Source organism: Acanthochromis polyacanthus, chromosome 21 (genome assembly GCF_021347895.1).
Source record: "Acanthochromis polyacanthus isolate Apoly-LR-REF ecotype Palm Island chromosome 21, KAUST_Apoly_ChrSc, whole genome shotgun sequence".
NCBI classification, from domain to species: Eukaryota; Metazoa; Chordata; class Actinopteri; family Pomacentridae; genus Acanthochromis; species Acanthochromis polyacanthus.
Window position 1 is genome coordinate 31,201,166 of NC_067133.1, and position 24,491 is coordinate 31,225,656.

The window sequence follows — 24,491 nt, forward strand, 5'->3', positions numbered from 1 at the left end:
AGACCTTTTATGATTCTGTGGTGGCATCAGCCATCATGTATGGAGTGGTCTGCTGGAGCAGCAGCATCACGGCTGCAGACAGGAGGAGACTAAACAAACTGGTAAAGAAAGCCAGTTCTGTCCTGGGCTGCCCCCTTGATCCTGTGGAGGTGGTGGAGACAGGAGGATGATGACAAAGCTGTTGTCTATCATGGAGGACACCTCCCACCCCCTGCAGGAAACAGTAAGATCAGTGGGCAGCTCCTTCAGTGGCAGACTGCTTCACCCGCGGTGTCTAAAGCAGAGATACCACAGCTCCTTCCTTCCTGCTGCAGTCACACTTTACAATCAAGCTCCCAGTAGTTTCTGTTCACCCATTTACAAACTGTGCAATAGGAAGTGTAAATAATGATGCTGTGCAATTTAAAAAAAATCTTGCTGTAAATAAGTGTTTTATTTGCTGCTGTACAATGTAAATTTCCCTGCTGTGGGATCAATAAAGGTTTAATCTATCTATCTATCTATCTATCTATCTATCTATCTAAACAGGAAGTCAGCTGTTCTAAACTTCCTGTTTGAATCCATTTACAGACGAACATCTGCTCAGTTCCTCTGAAGACTGATGTGATGAAACTTCTCAGAACTGAGACTTTTCCTTGATGTTTTTGTAGAATTTCATTATTTTACCATGAACATGGAAACTGTTGTAAATCTAAAGGTTCTGTCAAAGAGTTCCTAAAGAGTCGACTGTTCTTCCTGAGTTATAAAACTTCTGGACCCCCAACAACCTTCTACATCTCCAGTAGAACCAGATGAGGTTGGCTCAGGCTAACCCTGACCCTTCATCTCCAGGACATTACTGGGATGAATCTTCTCTTCATTTAGCAGGAACCAGACAGAGTTGATGTTCCACAGACTTTATTTCATGGACGATGCCAACAGATGAACACAGATACATGAATAGAAAACATCTGAACCTGACCTACAGTAGTGAAGCTAACCATTAGCCCTATAGCTGGGACATCTGATGGAGACACTTCAACACGAGATGAACGGTGGAGGATACAAGGTTAATAAGGAGGACCAGGATGACCATCTGACAGCTCGTCTCTCACCATGTTCTACCAGACAGAAACCAGGGAGGAGAAAACCCTAACCTACAGCATCGCTCCATGAGAAGCTCAGATAGCAGCTGCTGGAGGCTACTTTGGTTTGGTGCTTCCTTCTACGTTCTGCCTCCACTGGAACAGAAGAGTCAGAAGGGCTGGATGGAGGTGGATGGAGGTCTGAGCTTCTAACCCCTGGACTCCAGAGACCTGCAGCAACATGAAGACATGAAGATCTAGTAGACCTGCCCTGGATGGAACCAGCTGATGGTGGAACATTTCATGAAGACTTTACCACAGATGAACAAGAACAACCATTCTCTGATTCTCTGTCCTGCTGTGGATCACAGTTAAAGCTGTTAATGGTTAAACTGGGTTCATGAAGGTTCCAGTAACTGGTCCTTTAGATCCACCTGTTTTTAACATGAGATTTGTGTGTAGAAACCAAAGAATGATGCAGATTTATCACATGCAGAAATCACTGGAATAAATAAATAAACATATATAGAATATAACAAGACATGGAGCCAGACTGCATGTTTTACTGTGTCAGTCTTTGTGTGTTTTTCTGTGTTTTTGTGTGTCTTTGACCACATACTATTCTACGATGTTTCTGTCATGTTTGAAGTACATTTTAGGCCTTTGTTGGTTTTATTGACAGGAGATCAGGGAGATGACTTCTGGAAGGACCTGAATCTGGAACCCTGGTCTGGAATCAGACCTCTGGGTTACAGACTGCTGCTCCTGTTTATGAGTCACTCCAACCTGTGGATCTACTGGGGAAGCCTGTATCTGTGAGTTTTGAAGACATACTGTACTAGTACATTTACTACACATATTAACCCAATGACGGAACCTTCATGGGGTTCTCCAGAGAAAGGCGGAGAAACACAACTTCTCCAGTAAAGAGCAGCTCAGTAAAACAGAAGAATGTGAGAAGATGTGAGCAGAAATGAGTGGACTCTGGTCTCCTCCATGAGGAGGAACCAGAGAACCTCTCTGTAGTTCCACTGAGTTCCTGCTGTGGATCCGGAATCTGCAGATTCTAACATCGGAACCAGTGAAGTCCTGTTTACTTCAGTAACATGATTGTTAGTAATAGTAATAATAATTTAATAAAAGTCAATAAAGATCTTGAATCTATTACGCTGCTTCCTCATGATATATTTTCTACATTTAAGCTTGTTCTGTTTCTACTACTGTTGATATTTCACAACTTGTTTTTCTACTTCTGTTCTTATATTGTGTTCTTGTTGTGTTTCTGAGCCTCTGACTGGGAGCAGCAGGAACAGAAGTATTCCTGATTAACGACATGAACTGGATCTTTGTTCGTGTGATGTCAGGAACTCACGAGTAGCTGGTGTGCTGCTGTCGCCTCCGAGCACTCCTCATCTTCTCAAAACGAGCCTCCATCTCCTCCAGGACCTTGGGGGTGTAGCGGACCACCAGCTTGACGGAGCTCTGGGCGGCCTTCAGCAGCTCCACGGCCTTCTCATGGTGCTCCCCCTCCACGCTCTGCAGACACACATTCACTGTCTGCAGGGGTTCACAGGCAGGAAGTGACCTGAGTGAAGGTGCAGCTTCTCACCACTCCATTGACGGACAGCAGCTGGTCTCCTCTCTTCAGCCCTCCCTGGCGGTCGGCCACTCCTCCTGGAATAACTCTGGAGATGTAGATGGGCGAGTTCTGCTCTTTGCCCCCCATAATGTTGAAGCCCAGACCCTCCTCCGTCTTGGGCAGCTCCACCACCCTGGGGTGAGCGTGACCTTCGCTGGCTGCAAATGCTGCCACCGTGGCCTACCAGGACAGAAACCAGAGGGTTAGAGGAGGCCTTCCAGACCATGAAGCTCAGGAACACACAGCTGAAGGTTAAAATACTCCATCTAACACTGAGTCAGTGAGGCTCCTGGTGGTACCTTCGCTGTGGCCTGGGCTCGAACCTCTGGTCCTCCAACGATGTCCAGAGTGTCGTAGAGCTGCTCGTAAACCTGCAGCACACCAGATGAACAGTAAACATCCCAGAATAAAGCTTTAGTTCCCCCACAGTCCCACAGGATGTTAATCTGATCTGAAAGAGCTTCACAGGTGAAGTCTTCTTCTACAGGCTTCCAGGAGAGATCAGAAGCAGTTTTTAGTCAGCTAGGTCAACACTTACTAATCCTTCATCTGCTATTACCTCCGCCAAGGAGGTTATGTGACACCCGGCGTTGGTGTGTCTGTCTGTCTGTCTGTTAGCAAGATAACTCAAAAACGCCTGGGCAGATTCACATGAAACTTTGAGGGGATGTAGACTATGGTTAGAGGAAGAGCTGATTTAATTTTGGTGGAAATCCGGAAAGGATCCTGGATTCTGGATCACTTTGAATTTTTTAGTATGTTTTAGTATGTGGTCCAAAATATGACAAAAACATCATAGGTTAGTATGTCGTCCAACAAATTGGAGCAAAGTGTCCAGATAGCTCAACTGGTTAAGAAGGTGCTTCATAAACAGAACTGTGTCAGAGACGCAGGTTCCATCCCAGCTCATGATCCTTTACTGCATGGGTTTCCTGTTTTCCTCTCTATCCTTGGAGGAGGTCTGCACTCTCTGAGTGCTTTTCTAGTTTAGTTTATTCTTCAATTGTGTGTCTGTATATGTAGCCCTGTGACAGACTGGTGACCTGTCCAGGGTGTCCCCTGCCTTCACCAGAGTCAGCTGGGATAGACTCCAGCACCCCCTGCGACCCTAGTGAGGATAAAGCGGTGTATAGAGGATGGATGGATGGAGAGTTTATTCTTCAGTTAAATGAATGAACTACTGATGAATTATTGACAGAATGCTAATGAATGTTGAATGTTTCTGGTCATTTTCAGTCTGTAGAAGCTGAAGAACGTGCAGTTAGTGAACATCTGGTTTTATTTAGGAGCTTCAACAACCACGAGGCTTTTCACTGTCAGGAGCTGATCATCTGCTGAACGTCCAGTTTCCACCGAATGAACAGAAGCAGCTGCTCTAGAAGGTCAAACTGAACCCGTCCTTCAGCTTCATAAGAACTTTCAGAAGGTTTATCATTTTTTCAAGTAACCAGAAGAACAGAAGAAGATCCTCCTACCTCTCTGATGGCAGCACAGAATTTACTCTGCAGGACTCTCTGCAGGGCCTGGAGTTTGGGAGGAGGCAGCTCTCCGGTCCGCTGCAGTCGGTCCAGCAGCTCGATCACCCTGCAAACATCTGAGCCAAAACCCTCGAGTTACTGAAGGACACATTTACAGACGCATGAGTTCTACACCTGAGGACAGGTAACCTTGATCAGCTGACAGTCTGCTTCCTCTCAGACTAAAACCTCATTTATGGTTCTGCCATAAATCTACGCTTTGACTTCCATCAGGATCATCTCAGTTCACTGGTCTGAGTCTCGTCATCCTGAAGTTAGGAGATCGGGTGTTAAAGATCTTAATCAATCTTCAGGATGGAATGGAAGTTACTGCAGATAGCAGCTGATCAGAATGAACTTTCCAGAGCCAGATCTCAGCAGGGAGGATGCAGAACCAGACAGAACCAGACGGAACCTGAGAGAACCAGATGGAACCAGATGGAACCAGACAGGACGAGACAGGACGAGACAGAACCAGACGGAACCAGTGAGATACTGCTGCTAGAACCTCTAGTCTGGGTGGAGTTGATGTGATTGGAGCTAACTGAGGAAAACACCTGAGGAAGGTCCAGGTGAAGGAACCAGATTGATGGATGTTCTCATGTGGTTCTGGAGAACCCAGAATGGTGCTGAGAGGCTGGAACTTCAACTGCCCGAACAGTCTGAAGTCATCCATCCATTCATCATCCAACTATCTATCCAAATACCCATCCATCGATCATCCATCCACCTATTTATCCATCATTCAAATATTCATTCATCCATACATCATTCATCATTCAAATATTCATTCATTCATCCATCATTCAAATATTCATCCATCCATCCTTCAAATATTCATCCATCCATACATCATTCAAATAATCATCCATTCATCCATCATTCAAATATTCATCCATCCATCCTTCAAATATTCATCCATCCATACATCATTTAAATATTCATCCATCCATACATCATCCATCCATCATTCAAATATTCATCCATCCATACATCATCCATCCATCATTCAAATAATCATCCATCCATACATCATCCATCCATCATTCAAATATTCATCCATCCATACATCATCCATCCATCATTCAAATATTCATCCATCCCTCTACTGCTATTTTCTATCATGTTTACGTGAGGAATTCTAATAATGGAGAGTAATGTTCCTTAATATACTAAATAAAGCCGTGAGAACAATGAGACGTTATTCCGCCGTTGTTCTGCCGTTATTCGTTTGAGCAACATGGACACTAAGGGCTCCGGCCTCCGCTTACCTCTCTCTAGGCACAGCGGCTCTGTCATGGCCGCCATGTCCGCCTCCTTGGCCGGGTGGTAGTAAGAAGACATCATGGTGGTCTGACCGAGCTCCGCAACGCAGTCCGCCGGGAAACCTTCACAGCGCGGCGGCCTCCATGAGTCCGCGGGTCGGTAGTACGGAGGACCGAGGAGGACCGGGTGAGGAACCGGGAGGCTCCACCTGCTTCAGACGTGATGATCAGCTGAGCTCTGTTCACGTTCAGACCAGAGAATCAGACACAGCAGATCTGCTCCTTTATTAGAGGATCTACCAGCAGAGGAACATTATTAACTTCATCTGAGCTTTCATTCCTCTTATCACACCTCCAGGAGCAGAACATGAGTGGATGAGCTGTTAGTGTTTTTATTAATTACTGCTGTTACACATGAAGACGTCATGAAATAATAATAAATCCACGCTGGAGCCACTCTAGTTTTATTTCACATCTTTATTAAAAGGACCCTGCCAGCCTAACATACAAACAGCAGATTGAATTAAAAAATGACTTCAGATTGAATAACAGAACAGCTTTAAACTGTCAACACTTCATTCCTTCAGTCTCACATGAATTTAGAACCGGGTCCAGGAGACGTACGATCTAACCGCTGACAGATCTGGAAATAAAAGACAACACAACCTACTATGTCCAAATAAAGCCCCTTTAAAGTTCATTCCAAGTAAAAAAAAAACAAACCTATGATTAGGGTGGAACACATTTAGTGGCACGGATTATTGGGCGATGCAGGGAAACTCCCACTGGGTCAAATTAACTTGTTAGATGCATCAACTGTGCGTGCAATGATACCAAATGGAATATTTAACAGACGTACAGGAAGCTAGCTAGATGTCTGGACCTCAGGATGCCCAGACATCGTCCCCTCGGCAGTTGGGCCCAGAACACGATCAAACTACGGATTTATTGGTGGAGTCGTGTCAGTACTCGTCTCCCGGAGCCTCCATCTTGTAGCCGTTCTCACTGGAGGCGTAGCAGTCGGCAGACGGGACGGACTGCTGGTCCATCATCATCCCGTCCTGACTGTACTCTTCCAGGCTCTGTGGAGGAGCCCCGTCCTCCTCGGGGCCCAGCTCGTCCTGGGGCCCCATGTCGTCTCGTCCGGCCCCGTGGCGCTCCTCCCTGCGCTCCCCCCGGTCTCTGTCTCCACGCTCCCTCTTGTGTTCTCGGTCTCTGTCGCGGTCTCCTCGGCGCCGGTCTCTGTCCCTGTGGCTCCTCCTCCTGTCCCTGTCCCGGTCTCTGTCCCTGCGCTCCTCTTGGCCCTCACCTACCTCTGCTTCGTGCTCCTCCAGGATCCTGTTCTCAGCTTCCGGAGCTCCGTCTCCCTGGCCCAGCTCCTCCCCGTCCAGCCCCTTTCCTCTCTCCCTGTCCCTCTTACGATCTCTGCTCCTGCTCCTCCTCTTTCGGTCTCGACTCCTCTCCCTACTCCTACTGTCTCCTCCCGTCGCCCCTCCTCGTTCCCTCTCTCTTTCCCTCCGCCGGTTGCCTCCTCCTCCTCCACCACCTCCTCCTCCTCCTCCTCCTCCACCATCCTCTCCTGCTCCCACCTGTCTGTCCCTCTCCCTCTCTCGCTCACGTGACCGAGTGCGGCGGCGGCGTTCGCGGGATCTGGACCTCCGGCGCTCCCGATCTTTGTCCCGGTCGCGTTCCCGGCTGCGTTCCCTCCGGTCTCCACGTTCTCGATCGCTGAGGACAGAACACAGTGAGCCGGTTATCAGGATCATCTACCAGCGGTCTGACTGTCATTAAATCATCTACCAGCAGTCTGAAGGTCAGTAGGATCATCTACCAGCGGTCTGAAGGTCAGTAGGATCATCTACCAGCGGTCTGAAGGTCAGTAGGATCATCTACCAGCGGTCTGAAGGTCAGTAGGATCATCTACCAGCGGTCTGAAGGTCAGTAGGATCATCTACCAGTGGTCTGATGGTCAGTAGGATCATCTACCAGTGGTCTGATGGTCAGTAGGATCATCTACCAGTGGTCTGATGGTCAGTAGGATCATCTACCAGTGGTCTGATGGTCAGTAGGATCATTTACCAGCGGTCTGACAGGGAGTAGGATCATCTACCAGCGGTCTGACGGTCAGTAGGATCATCTACCAGCGGTCTGATGGTCAGTAGGATCATCTACCAGTGGTCTGATGGTCAGTAGGATCATTTACCAGCGGTCTGACAGGGAGTAGGATCATCTACCAGCGGTCTGACGGTCAGTAGGATCATCTACCAGCGGTCTGACGGTCAGTAGGATCATCTACCAGCGGTCTGACGGTCAGTAGGATCATCTACCAGCGGTCTGACGGTCAGTAGGATCATCTACCAGCGGTCTGACGGTCAATAGGATCATCTACCAGCGGTCTGACGGTCAATAGGATCATCTACCAGCGGTCTGACGGTACTCACCTGCCCAGCGGACGCTCGTCGTAACGGGACGCATCATCACGCCCAGAGTGCTTGATGTTGACGTCAGCGCCGCCTCTCCTGGTGCCTCCCAGCCCACCGCCTGTACAGGAAACACCAACATTTAGACCTGAACCGGTAGCAGAGTGGATGCGTTGCTATACTAACCTGAAAGTTAGCCAGCAGTTCATAGTCCTGTGATGCTTCATACGGGCCTGTATGAACATATTTAACCTGCTGAGCTGAAAATGGACTGAACTTAAACTCTTTTCTACCTCCACAGTGCTCAAAGGGCTTCACATTTTTAGAAACAACAGAGAACTGAACTTCGTAATTCTGCAGTCAGTAACTTGTTTTTAACGAGATGCTGTTAAAATTTTACACTATTAAATTCTATCTGATGCTTAAAAGGCATTAAAGGTAAAACAAGATTCTGGTTGGCAGTTACAGGAGCTGCTCTGGAGGAAGATTTTTATGAATCAGAGTAAATACAAATTCAACTTTGAGGCCTGTTTTCCTCCTTCCATGAGAACATAAAACAGCTGACCCAGCCTGCGAGGATGCCATCCTTTGACCGTTCGTCCTCGTTCCACGTCCACCAACACTCTCCTCCCGTCAATCTTCTTCCCATCTGCATGCTTGTAGGCGGCTAGAGAGGAGGAAGGGGAGAAGGTAGACAGGTGAGATGGAGTCCACCTGCAGCACTGTGGCCAAGGAAACAGACAGAGGTTTGTTATACTGACCAGGAGCACGCGAGGCCGAGATGGCTGCTCTCTGGGTAAAACCCGAGGATAATGGAGTAGACTTCCTTCCACCCGGTGACTCATACGCTACACTTATAACTGCATCTTTTAAACAGTCAGTTTCTTTCGAGGTCTGCATTCATTACCAGGTTATAAAGGGTACTGAAGCCATTTTCAGTTGTCCAGATTGTCTTTAAACATGTTAATTTAACTTCCATTTCCCTGAGATCTCTCTAAATTTATTCATTACAACTGAAGAAGCAAAACTTCTGCCTCAATCTGATAAAAACACATTGGACTGAGAAAAACTTAAGTTCTCCAACAGTAGATCTTTAATCTGTATTTTCTTTACGTTTTTTCTGACAAACCCAACCAGCTGAGAACATTGACCATTTAGTCTTTTACAAATAAAGGCAATGTGGTTGGATGTTTATACCTCATCTTAACGTTTGCTGTTTGACTAACAGTTACAGTTTGTATGAATCAGACCTCCAATATCTACATAAATCGGTGATCAGGCAGGCTCTGTTTGTCTTTGTCAGAAGCACTAGTGTGTTCCATTATAGTCTTTAGTCCACTGAAACTTTCAACAAGCTTAAGGAGAGACAACATGAATGGAATCAACAGGAAGGAACTTTCAACAGGGATGTACATTCAGACTTGGTCCAACACCTCGGCCCTTGATAGCACACAACAGTCTTGGTTCCATCTGGGGTGATGGAAGGACTTGGCAAGTTTCAGGAGTCCATCCTGACTGCTACCCTGGTCTGCTGTGGTGATGATCCCAGAGGGTAAAACTTTACATCCAAGAGGGCCTTACCCAACCCCGTCCGTCCTACAGAGGGCCTTATCCAACCCCGTCCGTCCTACAGAGGGCCTTACCCAACCCCGTCCGTACTACAGAGGGCCTTACCAGACTCCCTCACTCAAACTATCCACTGGATGTCTGCCCAGTCTAAAGCCTTACCAACCACCTCCACACCAGAGGAATGGCACAACACCTCAACTGGGGCCTTACCAGAACCCCTCCACTTCCTTTTTGACTAAAGATGACAACAACCCCTCCATTGACAGGGCCTTACCAAACCCCCACTAGTCCTATCCAACAGACTGACTGGAAAAAACAAACAAAAGGAAAAAGAAAAACAAACAAAAACGGAGCTACCTTCATTGAAAGAGTTGAAACATCCCAACCCAGGAAATATTTACTAAAATATCATTACAGTCATGTTCCTAACTCTGACATAGCTAGAGTGGCCTGAAACATCACATTGTTCACTGATTTACTTACTGATATGGAATAAGCTGAAACTGTAAGAACTAATACTCTAAAAATCATGACCTTACTGGTGTTATGGTCTAATCTGCAAAGCTGCATTAATGAGTATCTACCTAGTTGTGTAGTAAACAGATAATGTATGAACAGCCCATTTAGTAGAATTTCCAAGACAGTTGCCCTCATCAGCCTTTTCTATTAAAGCCAGCTCAGATTGAATGTACTTGCTTCCTAAATCAGGCTGTGGACTGCTTCAACTCATTACATCCTGTTTACTGTGTAATTACTGATATTTAGTAGGTACTGGACCCTGACAGGAACAAGGTGAAAGGATCTTCTAAATGATAGCGTTATTTATCTGCACAGAAAAGAAGTTTGAAAGTGTCAAGATGCTAACAAACAAACCACATTTGTTTCTGAATTCCTGACAAAAAAATAAGTGTATAAACTAAACTCTGCTCCAGTCTTTATTTTTTCATGTATTAAAAATAAATATCTGATCATTTGCTCATTCTTCAGACGACTGACTTCCTGGAAACTGTTTAACACATGACTGAATATTACAGTAAGAAGAGTGGAACTCCTGCTGCCACCAGTTCAGTCGATCTTCACGCTGCTAATAAACTCTGGCTGCTAAGAGATTATCTGGATTCTGCTGTGGTCGCTGCCCTCATGACTTCAGTCTCTGCTGCAGCAAACATGAGGTGGCTTTAACAGAAAGGCCAGAATCACCAGGCAACATTTCACAGACTAGTGGTCAGGGGTGCGTTCAATGGTCAAAGCCTAAGATCCAAGGAGCAGGAATTCACCAAAAAGCTTTTTAGGGCCTTCAAGAAGACGCTTTACCCATTGAACGTAGCTCCTCTTCCCTATGTAGGAGATGGAGGGTGGAAAGAAATCTTACCCATCATACAAACCCATTATACCAACCATATACTGAGCTGTGGTAGTAGGGTGTAGATGTATCATAACCATCATCATCTGCCAGCCAGCTCTGGCCAATAGCCATCACAGATTGGCGGCTGCAGTGGCAATGAGAACAACACACAGTTAATATACTGTTTAGCCCCACATCGCCCCTCAGTTCACCCCCTGCTTACTACTGACTGTGATTCAGCAACTCTGGTCTTGAAGAGCCGATTGGTATTTTGGTGCTAGATGTCCAAAGAGACAGGATTCACTGTGGCATCACCACTAGCTTGAAAGCTCTCTCTCTACTGTGGTGAAGATGAACTAATCTCACCATGACCAGGGTTGGAGACCACCGATAAGAACATGAACAACCTCAGTTGTTCACAGATGGTTTCATGTCTGGTAAAACCCACTGAATGCTTGGTGACCAGTCTGACCTTGTGCTTACCATCAGTCCAACCAGGAGAGCTGCCCTTCCAGAGCTACAACGCCTAACAGTTAAAAGACAATGTGCCCTTTGACAGGCGAGATGTTCAGGTTCACAGATGAAACACACTTCTACTTCTTAGTCATCTCACTTTCCCCCAATGAATGAGCGGATCCCCTCCTAAACCAGACCGTTAGTCAGCTGCTGACATTCACACCAGACCTCAACATGCAGACTGGAGAACACGTCTGTAAAGAACTGACTGCATGATGCCATAAGCACCGCTGTTCTCATTAGGTAGGTAGAAGAGCTGTGACTCCAGTATCACTCATACGGTAAAGAGAGAATGAGTTCATGATTCTATCAGAGGTTTGGGTTGTGCTTGTGTCGGTACTCACAGTGCATGTCTCGCTCATGCTCATACTCAATGAAAGCATAGCCGCGAGGCTTCCCCGTCCTCTTGTTGTACACTATGTAAATCTGGAACAAAGCACACAGAGACACAGAAACAAACATAAATCACAGCTTCATGACGAAAAACCATCGACTTTTTAAACCAGGAAACAAACCGGATAGAAGCTCTGTGGAAAGTGTACGATAGAAGCAGCTCTGCATTTATAATCACCTCTAGGGCTGAAACAACTAATTGATATAATCGATTAAAATCAATTATTAAAATAGTCGTCAACTATTTTGTTCATCGATTAGTAGGTTAATAAGTCTATTTTTACTGTAAGCGGCATGTTTCGAGCATATTTTAAGCCAGCCTGTAATCACGGTGACCAGGTGTGGCAGTAATGAGCCAGTGTAGGTTTTACGCACTCAGAACTGCAGGAGAAGAAGCAAACAACCAATGGGTTGCCTTGCTTTAGGTCGCGTGATGTTCACTCAGCGTCATGGACTCACGCTCAGCGGCTGTGTACTCACTGGGAAAGTCCGACAGGAGGTCCTCACATACTTCGGTGAGAAGCCAGTTTCCAAGGGAGAAAATCCGTTACGGTGGTGGAAGTCAAATGAGGTGAAATACCCCTTTTTGTCAAGGTCAGCAAAGTCCTACCTCTGTATACCAAGCACTATTACTAGGGTTGCCACCAGTCCCTTAAAATCCGGAATCGTCCTTTATTTGACAATTAATTGTAGCGTTCCGTACTGATTCAATACGGGACGCTAATTGTTCTGTATTTTCATAAATGTCTCATACACGTCTGTCACACACGCATCAAAAGTGCATAATAAGCAAAATAAAAACAGGAAATATTAAGGGCAGCCAGTTTCATCCTCCTTAGACCTATGTAGCGAAGACCCGATGCAAGGTCCAGCAGGTCTGTTTGCCGGTTCTGCAGCGGGGTTCCTGGTTACAGACGTTGCTGCTCCCACGTGTTTAAAAATGTCTACACCCGAAACTCCACCACATCCAAAGAAGCAAAAACGTTTTCAAAAGCACAGACTGGAAGACTGGAACCCCTGGCAATAGGTACAAGGCAAACTGTGTTTTCTGTTGCTCATAGACAGGCTGAAGTACCGCAGCATCAGAAGACCAACACTGTGCTTGGACTAGGGAAAATTTGTCTCTAGCCACTGTGGCTGAAGTGCTAGAATTTTATTTAGCCACACTTTTTCAGTATCTGTACTGCGGCGCGCAAAGTTGTGGACAAAAGACAAGACAGTTGAGGACATCATCTTGGGCTTTGGGAAATACTGAAACAATATATTTTTCACCCTTTTCTGACAGTTTATAGAACAAATAATTAATCAGTCAATTGAGAAAGTAATGGACAGATTCAAAAACAATGAAATGACCAATTAATTGCCAGCCAAATAGCAGCTGAAGGGCTGAATAGCAATAATACAGGAAGAAAAAAACGCATGGGTTAACAAGCTGGGATGCACAAGGACCAGGGGATTGGGGATGAGGGAAGTGTATGTGCACGTGTGTCTGTGTGTGTGTGTAGCACTGATCTATAAATAAACCCTGGATGTTGCATCAGACTGAGCGGGCAGCTAAACTTTGAGGTAAGCGGGGCTGGGCTAGCAGCCATATAGGGGCCCCAATAAGCAGTAGTGCAGAGTCCCGGGCTTTGGCTTAAGCAGATAGTTTTATGTGAAGGCCTGCTTAATAACAGCCTCAACTATTATTTCTTGTAAATAAATTCTGCATGTCTTTAGCTTATTATAATTATGTCTATAATATAGAGGGGAGAATTAGAGAGGTCTTCAACTTTAGGCAAAAAAATTAAACTACTTAGACTATAAAAACCAGACACTTGCTTTAGTTCCAGTAATCAGGACTGTACAGTACTATATGCACAATGAAACTGTCTTCTGGTTATGCAAAATGAATAACAGAATTGTTTAAAATTCTAATATTTTATTTTTGTTATGCAATAAACTTAGTTTTAATATGTTCACAGTATTACAATAGTCCACAAACTACTTTATAAAGCTGCATATACTGTAGGTCTACATGTCCATGCATATGTGTGTGTGTGTGTGTATATATATATATATATATATTATGTAGATGTCTTGAAGGCATATTATAAACTGGATTTATTTTAATACTGTCATTTATTCTAACAACATTTTTATTTAATTATTACATAATGTAATATATACCATATTACAATATTAAACGAAGGTACTTTACAAAGCTGCATATATATACACAAGTACATGGATTTATCACAAAACCCTTATCTGTCACACACACACACACATGTTTGTACTTCTATCTTAGTGAGGACATCCATAGGCATAATGCATTTCCTAGAGGCTTACCCTAACCTTAACCATCACAACTGATTGCCTAACCCTAATCCTTACCCTAACCCTAACCAAACCTCAATTCATACCTGTTCTCTAAAAACAAGTCTTCACCCTCAAACATGGCTGTGTCAAAGTGAGGACCGGCCAAAATGTCCTCACTTTGATAGTTAAATGCAGAAAATGGTTCTCACAATGTAGCAAGTACACACACACACACACACACACACACACACACACACACACACACACACACACACACACACACACGAACTTTTTACTTCTTAATAATTTGCTTTATATCAGAATATAACTTATTCTATAATTATAGGTATATATGTCTAAATATTTATTAAGAAGCATATTTAAAAATGAATAAAATTATAATGATTAATTATTGTCAGTAACAGGTTATAATAAGGGGCTCTGTTCTGCCATGCTTGGAAAATGTACCTTGTACAGAACTTTTCACTGACATATTAAATGACAAAATAAACGATAAATTCAACTTACTTATGAAAGGTTTTCCCCTTTCCTGTCCCCTTTCTGTAAGTACAGTTAATTGCTGCACAAGATGGCATAATAAATGGTAAGAAACGTTGTAAAATAATAAAAATACCGAGAAAGAATAACACGTGCAAGTGCATGGGACTGCTTTGTTTAAACCAGCGGGGGACCACAGCAGGGCTTTGTTTTGGGGCTCGCAAGATGTCCGCTTTAGTATATCCGGTTAGCTCAGCTTCAGCAGCCCAGTACAACATCCAGGGTTTATTTATAGATCAGTGGTGTGTAGCAAAGGGGGAGGGGTGTTGGTAGAAATGTAGTAAGCCAGGTGCAGAGAGCGAGAGCTGCAGTCCGAATCCTTTTTTCTGATTGGCTGAGACGAGACGTGACAGTGTCCATCTATTAATGATCGGAAGCATTCGGGTCGTTCCGGTTATACTCAGTAGTGCTCTTCAGCAAATTACGAAAAAGTTGTAAGTTAACCCTTTTTTCACATTTATTAGGCAAAATTAGCTTCGCCACCGTGGCTAAACATGCTAAGAATGGCTTCGCCATCCTGAGGAAGGCTTCGCCTATGGAGAAGTGGCAAATGGCTAGTGCAAGCACAGCAACATGTAAGAAACATGAGAACAGAGAGAACCCAACCAGCAGGTCACAGTTTATCATCATCTAATCATCTCCTGAAGTCCCTTTGGTAAGAGACATCAGTACATGGTTGTGGATTTACCAGAGGATGATAATAGTCAGACTAATGTGGCCGTAGACTCTACAGGATTTTAGTGACTCAATAAATGCCTGAGTTGTTTAATAGTATTTTAAATGCTTGTGTTTTTTTAAAATATCATTTATTTAATAGCCTATATGTGACCAATAAATGGCCTTTGCCTATGTAAAGAAAAACTCACTCAGAACTCTGATATGTTAACGGCACTAAATAAATAAGTCAGTAAATACATTCATACACACATAAATAATTAATACATTAACAGTGTTAAGAAAAGATTTAGATGGGAAAATATCTGTAGAAAATTTCTTTGTCCAGTTTTCTGCATTCAGTTTGTGCAGAATCCAGTATTCCACACTGGTTGGTCATTACATTTATTAGTCTGGTTTCACTGTTTAAAATGATGCCACATCTTTTTAGACAGAACCTGTGATCATAAAACAATACAAAAGTCTTAGTTTTGTGTTAATAAAGCACTTAAAGCTTTAGGTATGACTAAATGCTTTTTTCTAAATTAAATAAACCACTCCTTGGGTGGTTGTGACCCCACATTTGGTAAAGTTGGAAAGATATTCACAGATTCAGACTTCCAGCATCAATAACTCATTAGATAAAGGTTGTTAAAACATAAACGATGCCTCTTTCCCATCGTTGTAAGGCAGATGTTGTGCTACAAGCCCAGTTTTATCTAAAGTAGCTGTCTTTCAAGTTGCAGAAATAACGTTGGTGTCTATGGAGTGAACAGGTACCGTCTGCAAATTGCAAAACTGCTGCAACAGCGAAGAGAGACACAAATATTCAATAATGTCACTCTGATACACTGTAGTGTCACCAGAATCACTGCAGCCTTCAACTGGCTCCATAGACACCAGTGTTATTCCTGCAGCTTGATAGACAGCTACTTTGGTAAAACTGGGCTTGTAGCACATTGTCTGCCTTACAACGATGGGAAAGAGGCATCGTTTATGTTTTAACAATTTATGTCTAATGAGTTATTGATGCTGAAAGTCTGAATCTGTGAATATCTGTTCAATATTACTGAACTGTGGCCCCGAGGAGTCGTGGTGGGCGTCCTTTACTTTCGTTTCTGAAAGGTGGCAACCCTAACTACTACACCAGAAGAGCGGCTGTTTTCTGCAGCAGGGAATATAGCCTCTAAAAGGAGAGCTAGCCTTAGCCCAGAGCATGTGGACATGCTAACATTTCTACACTGCAATGCAAAGTTCATGATTCATTCATTAGACTAATGTTTACATTGTTTGTAAAATGCACTTGTTTTCTCTAAATATTCAGTTTTTTGTTTTTTTTTGAAACTCTTAAAAATGTGACTTCCATTTAGGATCCTGAAATGACACTTTATTTTAAGTTTTGTTTACAGTTTCACAGCATGTTAATAAGTTATAAAACTTGTTCTCAGGTGAAATCTGTGGGGTTTTTTGGGATAAAATAAAATGCAGTGAACAGTAAAATAGTTTCTATTTTCTTTCTGTTCTCAGATTACTACCTTAAATTTAGTTCATTACTTTTGGAGCCCTTACTTGTGATATTATTGTTTTATAGCTTAAAACACATGGGTGACCAGAAAATGCTTCTCTACAGGAAAGATGTTTTTAAAGTATAAATGTTGCCTTGGTGAATCTTCATTTAAGATCTTGTGACATTGGATGGTTGTATGAGTATGTGTGTGTTGAGTCACTGTTTGATTGCTGCTAATTGAGACATACTAAAATCCAACACTGGATAGGTTTTGAAGAATTTAGCACATTGTAACATGGTTAAAAAAAACTCTTAAAATGTACGTAGAATGACATCGGCCCTTTATAAATATTTTATATTGGAAAATAAAGGCAAAACTAAAATGTAAGTGCATAAACCGATTAATCGAAAAAAAAAATAATCGACCGATTAATCGATTATCTAAATAACCGTTAGCTGCAGCCCTAATCACCTCTTTCACTTGGACTTTCCATGAGTACTCTGCATGATTTAGGGTTCAATTAGCTGCATAACAAATACAACAGGAGGAAATCCACTCCACAGTTTTATCCATTACAGATCAAATGATGACAAATTGTACTACCTTACAGTACTTGTACTAATAGCCCATGAGCCAAGTGGGTAAAATTGGGGTCATCGGTACCACTTCGGGGGGCAAATTCTCATATGCATTTTTGTTAAGGGCAATATCCCTAGTAACTATTCCTGTATGATAGACATGCACAAGTGGCAGCTTTATGTGAGATATCCATGGGTTTTTAATAGGTACGTAAATACAATTTTCTAGCCTCTGATATGGTAAATGCAAGCATATACACTGATTTAAATACTAACTACACTCATAAAAGACATTCAAAATCATTGAAAACTATAATAAGTTTCTTATTGATATGCTGTGATACAGAGAACTTAAAGGAATGTTTTTATCTACAAATTTGAACTGAAAAACTTAAAGCAGAGCATTTAACACTATTTTTTGTCATTATCCTTCTGGTAGATTGGAACACATTCATCTTTTATGTAATACATCTTTAGTGTGACAGAGCAAGGGAAAATGTGTCCTTACAACCTTTAACATCCTTACCACCTCTGTGGTTGGGCTTTGACCTTCACAAGGAAGTATTAAGGGTCACCATAAGGGTTATCCATGCAAGACAGCCAATAAGATGGCAACTTTCCATTGTGGTTCTGCAGATGATCAAGATACTCTCCAAAGTGGTCAACTAAATGTGGATATGATGGATGGGTGAATGTTTCTTGGAGTGTTTGTTGTCTCACATTCTCACACAGCTCTTCCATAGACAATGAAATGTTGTCTAGATGGACTTTCTTGTTGCTTCCAGTGTTGTGATTTCAAGAAAGAAAGCCTTTCCATACAAGGCAGAACAAAGCGTCATACAGCAGTTTGTGTAGTTGGATAGCCCTGTTGGAGTTTGTCCTCCATAACACCATCAATTGATCCTTCAACAATCATGCCTGCTTCAATACACAAGTCTTGCAGACCTGCATCTTGGAATCGTTTGCCAATTACTCCTAGCAGCATACATATGGTGTGGAAGGTTCCCATCCTTGGAATGATATTTGGAAACCTCTCTTTGTTTCCACAAAATGTCAGTGGCTTTTGCATAGAAGGCTTGGTCAAAAACACCACTATATGTGGCAGTTGTAGCCTGTTCCTAATCTTCATACTTTGTGTCAGAATCTCCAGTCCATCCATTCACGGTTTGTCTGGAGGAACAATGCATGCAAGCTACCAACCAGGGCCAGAGTCGCCTCCACCTTCTGAGGAGGCTGAGGTCCTTCGGAGTGTGCAGACCTCTACTAAGGACTTTCTACGACACTGTGGTAGCCTCTGCTTTCCTCTACGCTGTCGTCTGCTGGGCCCCGGGCAGCACAGAGCGGGACATGAAGAGACTGAACAAGCTGACCAAGAGGGCCAGCTCTGTCCTGGGCTGCCCACTGGACTCTGTGATGGATGTGGGTGAGAGGAGGATGTTGACCAAGCTCTCATCCATCATGGACAACAGCTCCCACCCACTGCACCGGACTGTAGTGGAGCTGAGCAGCTCCTTTAGCACGAGACTCAGACACCCTCAGTGCAAGAAGGAGCGCTACCACAGGTCCTTCATCCCCACTGCCATCAGACTGTAGAACACTACTGTGTAGTTGTTATGATGTGCAATATTTATTATCTTGTTCTTGCACTTTCGTGACTTTTGCACTCCTCTGTTTTTTTGTTTCTAAGAGCCCTGCAATGTTAAATTTCTCCTTTGTGAGATCAATAAAGTCTATCTTATCTTATCTTAACCAGAGCAGGTTGTTTTGCTTGAGCATCTCTCGGTACTTTCTCACACTCTAAGGCAACATGTGGCCTTGGGGCGGGACCAGTGTGTTCTCCTCCGTTGTAAACTGGAGTAAACGCCTCTCCTGGTTCAATAGTCCTCTCTTGTCTTTTTGGATGACCTTTGTGGGTTTGGGTTTAGGCATTGAGCCATACACCTTTGGTTGCACAATTATCCCGTTTACCCTGTGTGATGTTCCAGCCCCAGACAGTGTCTCTTCACTGTGATCAATGCTGTCCCATGCCACTGTTGTTGGAACATGAAGCTGGATGTTCAGTGGCAATGGAACAGTTTTAGCTTTTTGCAAACACAAAGCAGTATCAATTAGTAATACAGTCAGGAAAAAATTATTAGAGCACCTTGTTTTCTTCAATTTCTTGTACATTTTAATGTCTGGTACCACTAAAGTTATATTTTTTTGGACAAATATAATGATAACAAAAATAGCTCACAAGAGTTTAATTTCAGAGCTGATATCAGACATTTTCCATGATTTTCTTGATAAAAACCAAAATCCCTTCAGTTCTTCCATCAGTAGGTGTAGCATTGATGATTGCTTACAGCCCGTTCCTGTTGCACTAATTCTAATTAATCTGCTTTTTTTAGGGCTTGTGATTCTCCATTTAGCATTTGCTGATTTTTCACATGCTTTCAGTTGGATTTAGGTCTGGTGATTGAGCAGGTTGAAGGCATGTAGTTTGAACTTGGAATGTGATATATCTTACAGTATTAATATTTTCCTGCCAAAAATGTTGCGGTTTTGCAGTTCAGAGTGTGGGGTGCTGGGATATGTAGTGTTTGTCTACATTCAGAAGAAATAGGTCCAGCTAGACAGCCTTAAAAAAAATGTTGCAGTTTTCCAACTGTGGGCCTCAGAGGGTTAAAAGATATGAGCAAAACCACGGTTATGGTGAAAAATCATAAATAAGTGATAAAGCTGTCAGCGTGGAAAAGCCAATGTACATTTCAGTACCACTTAGATTTGATCACCTGAGATGGTACCAGTATCTGTCTGGTCTATTTGTAATGTTAACACCTAGGAAAGCACACAGCGTGTCCACGGTCATAGCAACAGTGTATACTCAGTCAGTTCATGCGTTAGGCAGGGTTCTTGCACCATTTTAAAAGTTAAATTTAATGCTTTTTAAGACATTTTAAGACCTCAACAAATATAATTTAAGACCCAAAAATGTCATAATTTCTGTAGTAGAAAATACTGTATTTTATTGTAAACACAATCAAAGCTCACAGTTGGCATTTTTGTCCTCCTCACTGTGATGCAGAACAGAGCCAACATAACATGCACAAGTTGCTTTATGTTAGCCTGATAACCTCCAGCGGGACGAGCTCGCCCTGTCCCTCCAAAAAAACGCGGTGCGCCAGTCCACCGGGACCGGCCGGCTCCGTGAATTCCTCGCGACCTTGCAATTATGTCCAATCACCGCAACTTTCCCGCAATTTTGGCCAGCCTCCAGCGAGTTCAACGAATCAAAGCAGTCCCCAGCTCGAACGTAATGCACGTACGTGACCGACTTCACCTCCGTGTTTAGGGCAGAGGGATTCACGGAGCCGGCCGGTCCCGGTGGACTGGCGCACCGCGTTTTTTTTTCTCTGGTGGTGAAGTGAAGCTTGTCATAGCCGAGAGGTGGCGTCTGAACTAATGTTGGGTTGTGCTGGAAGCAACGCAGGGATTAGCCTGGCCCCGCTCGCTGCTACCACATACCGCTGGTGTTTTCCCCTCTCATGTGCGACTCTACGGCTTTGAGCCCCATAGTCCCTAAAGAAAAAGTCTTTTTGCAGACTTTGCACATGGCGTTGTTGTTGTTTTTAGCAGGGGCCAACCACCTCTTAAATAAATCGTCTTCCATCCATTTTTCATTGAATTTACACTTCCCCATCTGTCCATCTTTCCGCTCACCTCGACAACCGCGAATGGCGACACGTCACTCAGCCGCCCGACGCTGTCCGGTACGTACCGTACAACATCTCCTATTTACTGCAAGCTAAGTTAATGAAACAAATACAAACTATTAGAAAATTTACGGCGGGTCACACTGCTTTCCCATAGGCATTAAACGCACCGTCGGGAAATTTAATACCTACAGCAAATTTACAGTAAATTTAAGACAATTTAAGACCTTAATTACCTGGATTTAAAATTTAAGACATTGTAAGACTTTTTAAGGACCCGCGGGAACCCTGGTTAGGGAAAACAGCTTATTACAGGCGTGTGAAAGCAATGAAAATACTCGAATTAGGTAATTTTTAAAAGTTTAGATAGCATCAAGTTCTGTTTTGAACACAAAGGGCCATTCCAAAATGTACTCTGGAGCATTTCTGGAGATGTTTAAGACATTCTTCCCAAACTAAAGCAAGAGATGGGCTGGTAAATGGCTAGCCCTTTTGTTCTAATGGGACACAGTCTGCAAAAACTTGCGACTTGCCAAAAATACATTAAGCTGCCACCTTGAGAGGTCTATCATACCAAATTGATATATGCATGGGTAGCACAATAAGATGGTATAGGTGGCAATTTGCCCCCCGAGTGGTACCGACCAACCTATCTGGCTCATGGACTATAAGTCTAGGCTGAACAGCAGATATTTGTAAAATTAAAAACCGACAGGTTAGATTTACTAAAATTATGATAAATTCAGGCCCAAATGTAGGAACTCATATGTTCCACTGGATCATTTAATACCATTACTCTCTGCATGCTGGGTTTTGAACATTTATAAAGTGTTGCTTTAACAGTAACTGTAATGGGTGTAAATAAATGCAGAGAACATGAGCTCACCCGTTTAATGGGCCCGTAGACCTCAAACTCACGGCGAAGCTTCGACTCCGTAGTATCATAGTTCTGAAACAAAGAGACGACATTTATCACAGAGCTGTAGAGAAACTAAACTACAAGAGTCCTTAAACACAGTGAGATGGTCCTCACCACTCGGGCAACAAACAGAGTCTTGAAGGCATCTCCTTGAGCATTGGGATCATTATGGGGGTCCCCTGAAACAGACAAACACCAAGATTAGTCTGGACCCATAAAGCTGAGGTCAAACTCTCTTTCTTTAAAAACTAAGTGAAGCGCTGAACATATTCTAGAACGAGCAACAACTAAAATATGTGCAAAAAAGCCGCACAGAAACAAGAAAAACTTTAGTGATGAATTTCTAAAACAAAATAAATATCAAATGCTGCCAGCACCTAAAACATGAGCAGAAGGAAGTATTTCAATATTTTCACCGCTTTTGGTTAACAGCTCAAGTGCATAAAAAAGGAAAAAGTTAAACACAGATTTTCACCAGATCAACTTTAGCAAGTTAGAAGTCGACTGACCAATGCCCCACAACAACCTCTTCTATTTATTGATTTATTATTTAGCCTGAGCTCCATCAGGCAGCATTTCACCAGCTGAGGATGAACGCAACCAAGGTCGACGCTTTCAGGCTTATAGGACAATCATCAGCGTCTCCAGACAGGAAGTCTTCAGAAGCTTTGAACAGATGACGAGTCCTAAAGCCGGACTGGAATTTCTACACATCATTACTGAAGAACCAGAAGCTGAGCGTTGAACACAACCCAAGAAATGAGACGGAAATCGTTTAGATCTAATTAGCTGAGAGTAGTTTTTTCCATTTGTAAGATGAGTTTTAATAATAAAGTTTGTGTTCAGAGTCAGAGGTTTCCATTAGAAACAGTGAAGAACATGTCCAGGTACAGCAGCAGGGAAAAAGACCTCCTGAAGCAGAGCAGACAGATCCACAGCTGGAGGTTAATCAGAAGGAATGATACAGATACGATGGACTTTAAATGGCCTTTTCCGAAATACAACAAAACCTGTAGGCATCTGAAAGATCTTCACCAAAATAAAGTGAGAAGTTCGTTACTGACTTACAGAGTTTGAGTTCTGTCTCCACCACCGTCTGCCTCCTCTCAATCTTCTCCCGCCTCTGAAAAGTCAAAGATTTACCGTCAGTCCTGAGCAGACCCTGAAGCAGCGCTCTGTGTTAACGGATAGACTGCTACAGACGTCATTCATTCACTTATTAGATGTTGGAACAGGAATCTCTGTGTGTTTTAAAACAGGGCCGGGTAGCTGAACATCTGTAACGAGACTAGTCAATAAGAGACGTACTGAACGTAATAATGAACTAACAGCAGCTGATCAGAACCGCCAGTTAATCTCTGATGTTCAAGGAGTATGAAGAAGTCCACAGAATGAGCTTCTGTTGTAGAAATATAGTTTCATCTCATTTAACATCATCGTCTGCTGACGTCTGCAAAACTCCTCAACACGTTTAGGTCTGAACCACCTTCCTGTTCTTATATGATGGAAAGAAATAAATGCTAAAAGCGAGAAGCACAGGTGGAAGTTTCTTCTCACCTTCCTCTCCAGACGCTCCTCCCGGGTTTCTGCTCTGGTTGGTGGAGGAGCATCTCTGGGATCCTGATCACAAAGACAGGCATTAAAACAGGAGAAACATCTCCATAAAACATCTGCTACTGTGGAGCCTTCAGAGCTCCAGGTTCACCTCGAAGTGCCTGATGAACGGAGCGATGCCGCTGTACGGCTGGTTGTGGTGCTTCTCATGGGGTAGCTTCTCCAGCTGGGGCAGGAACGGTATCGGGTCCCGCGGGGCGAACAGAGCCAGCAGGTTCGGGGGTAAAAACTGCGTCATCTTTCACCTGAACAAAAAGAGAGTAGAATTACTCCATCGGCTCTAGTCCGACCAGAAACACACCGGAAGTTCAAAGGACGGTTAGCTTCAGATGCTGACTGTTGTCATGTGCTCCATTTCAACACGTTTATTCCATCAAACACTTCATCTACAAACAAGGTGGAAATAACCGCCAGATGTTCTCCGGTAACCGTTTCCATGGAGCTATAATCTGTTAAACCCCTTAAGGGTGCTTTAGCATCAAACTTTAAAGGAGCAGTTAGCATTAGCCATATATGCTAACACATATATATGCTATGCTAACAACCAGCCTCCAACGAGGCTCCTACCTTCTCTCCTCCGGGGATCAGCAAAGTTCACACCATGGACCGAAGGAAGAACCGCACGGTGCCGGAAGGTCTCTGAAACGGGCCGCTGCAGGACCGGACAAGCAGTGAATCAGAACAATCTCAATGTACGACAACAGCAGCTAACAGCTAACCAGCAAGAAGTTCAGTCCGAAGAAAGGCTCTGCTTAAAATGGCGGGCTGTCGTAAGACGACGACACAGGCCGTAAAACAGAAGCTGCAGTTCCAATGACGTATATATACAGCTAGACCCATTGTGCAGTTCAATCAATGGAGAGAACGGCAACGTCGAGGTTAGCACCAATAGACCTCACTGTATATGTTAGCACCAATAGACCTCACTGTATATGT

The 24,491-nt window shown here is 43.5% G+C and overlaps 2 protein-coding genes across 2 annotated transcripts; both read right to left on the reverse strand.

Moving 5' to 3' along the window:
• Positions 1-880: 880 nt before the first annotated feature.
• On the reverse strand, positions 881-5,790 carry lin7b (lin-7 homolog B (C. elegans)). Its single transcript, XM_022222118.2, has 6 exons — positions 5,492-5,790; positions 4,179-4,297; positions 3,003-3,074; positions 2,674-2,883; positions 2,437-2,600; positions 881-1,295 (listed from the first exon to the last, which is right to left on the reverse strand). Exons 1-6 carry the CDS (start codon positions 5,565-5,567, stop codon positions 1,274-1,276), a joined length of 663 nt encoding a protein of 220 aa, XP_022077810.1. The 5' UTR covers positions 5,568-5,790; the 3' UTR covers positions 881-1,273.
• A 154-nt stretch (positions 5,791-5,944) lies between these two features.
• Positions 5,945-24,331, reverse strand: snrnp70 (small nuclear ribonucleoprotein 70 (U1)). Its single transcript, XM_051940924.1, has 10 exons — positions 24,123-24,331; positions 23,647-23,800; positions 23,499-23,561; positions 23,010-23,064; positions 22,056-22,120; positions 21,909-21,971; positions 11,680-11,761; positions 8,471-8,572; positions 7,927-8,026; positions 5,945-7,213 (listed from the first exon to the last, which is right to left on the reverse strand). Exons 2-10 carry the CDS (start codon positions 23,791-23,793, stop codon positions 6,448-6,450), a joined length of 1,443 nt encoding a protein of 480 aa, XP_051796884.1. The 5' UTR covers positions 23,794-23,800; positions 24,123-24,331; the 3' UTR covers positions 5,945-6,447.
• Between the last annotated feature and the right edge of the window lie 160 nt (positions 24,332-24,491).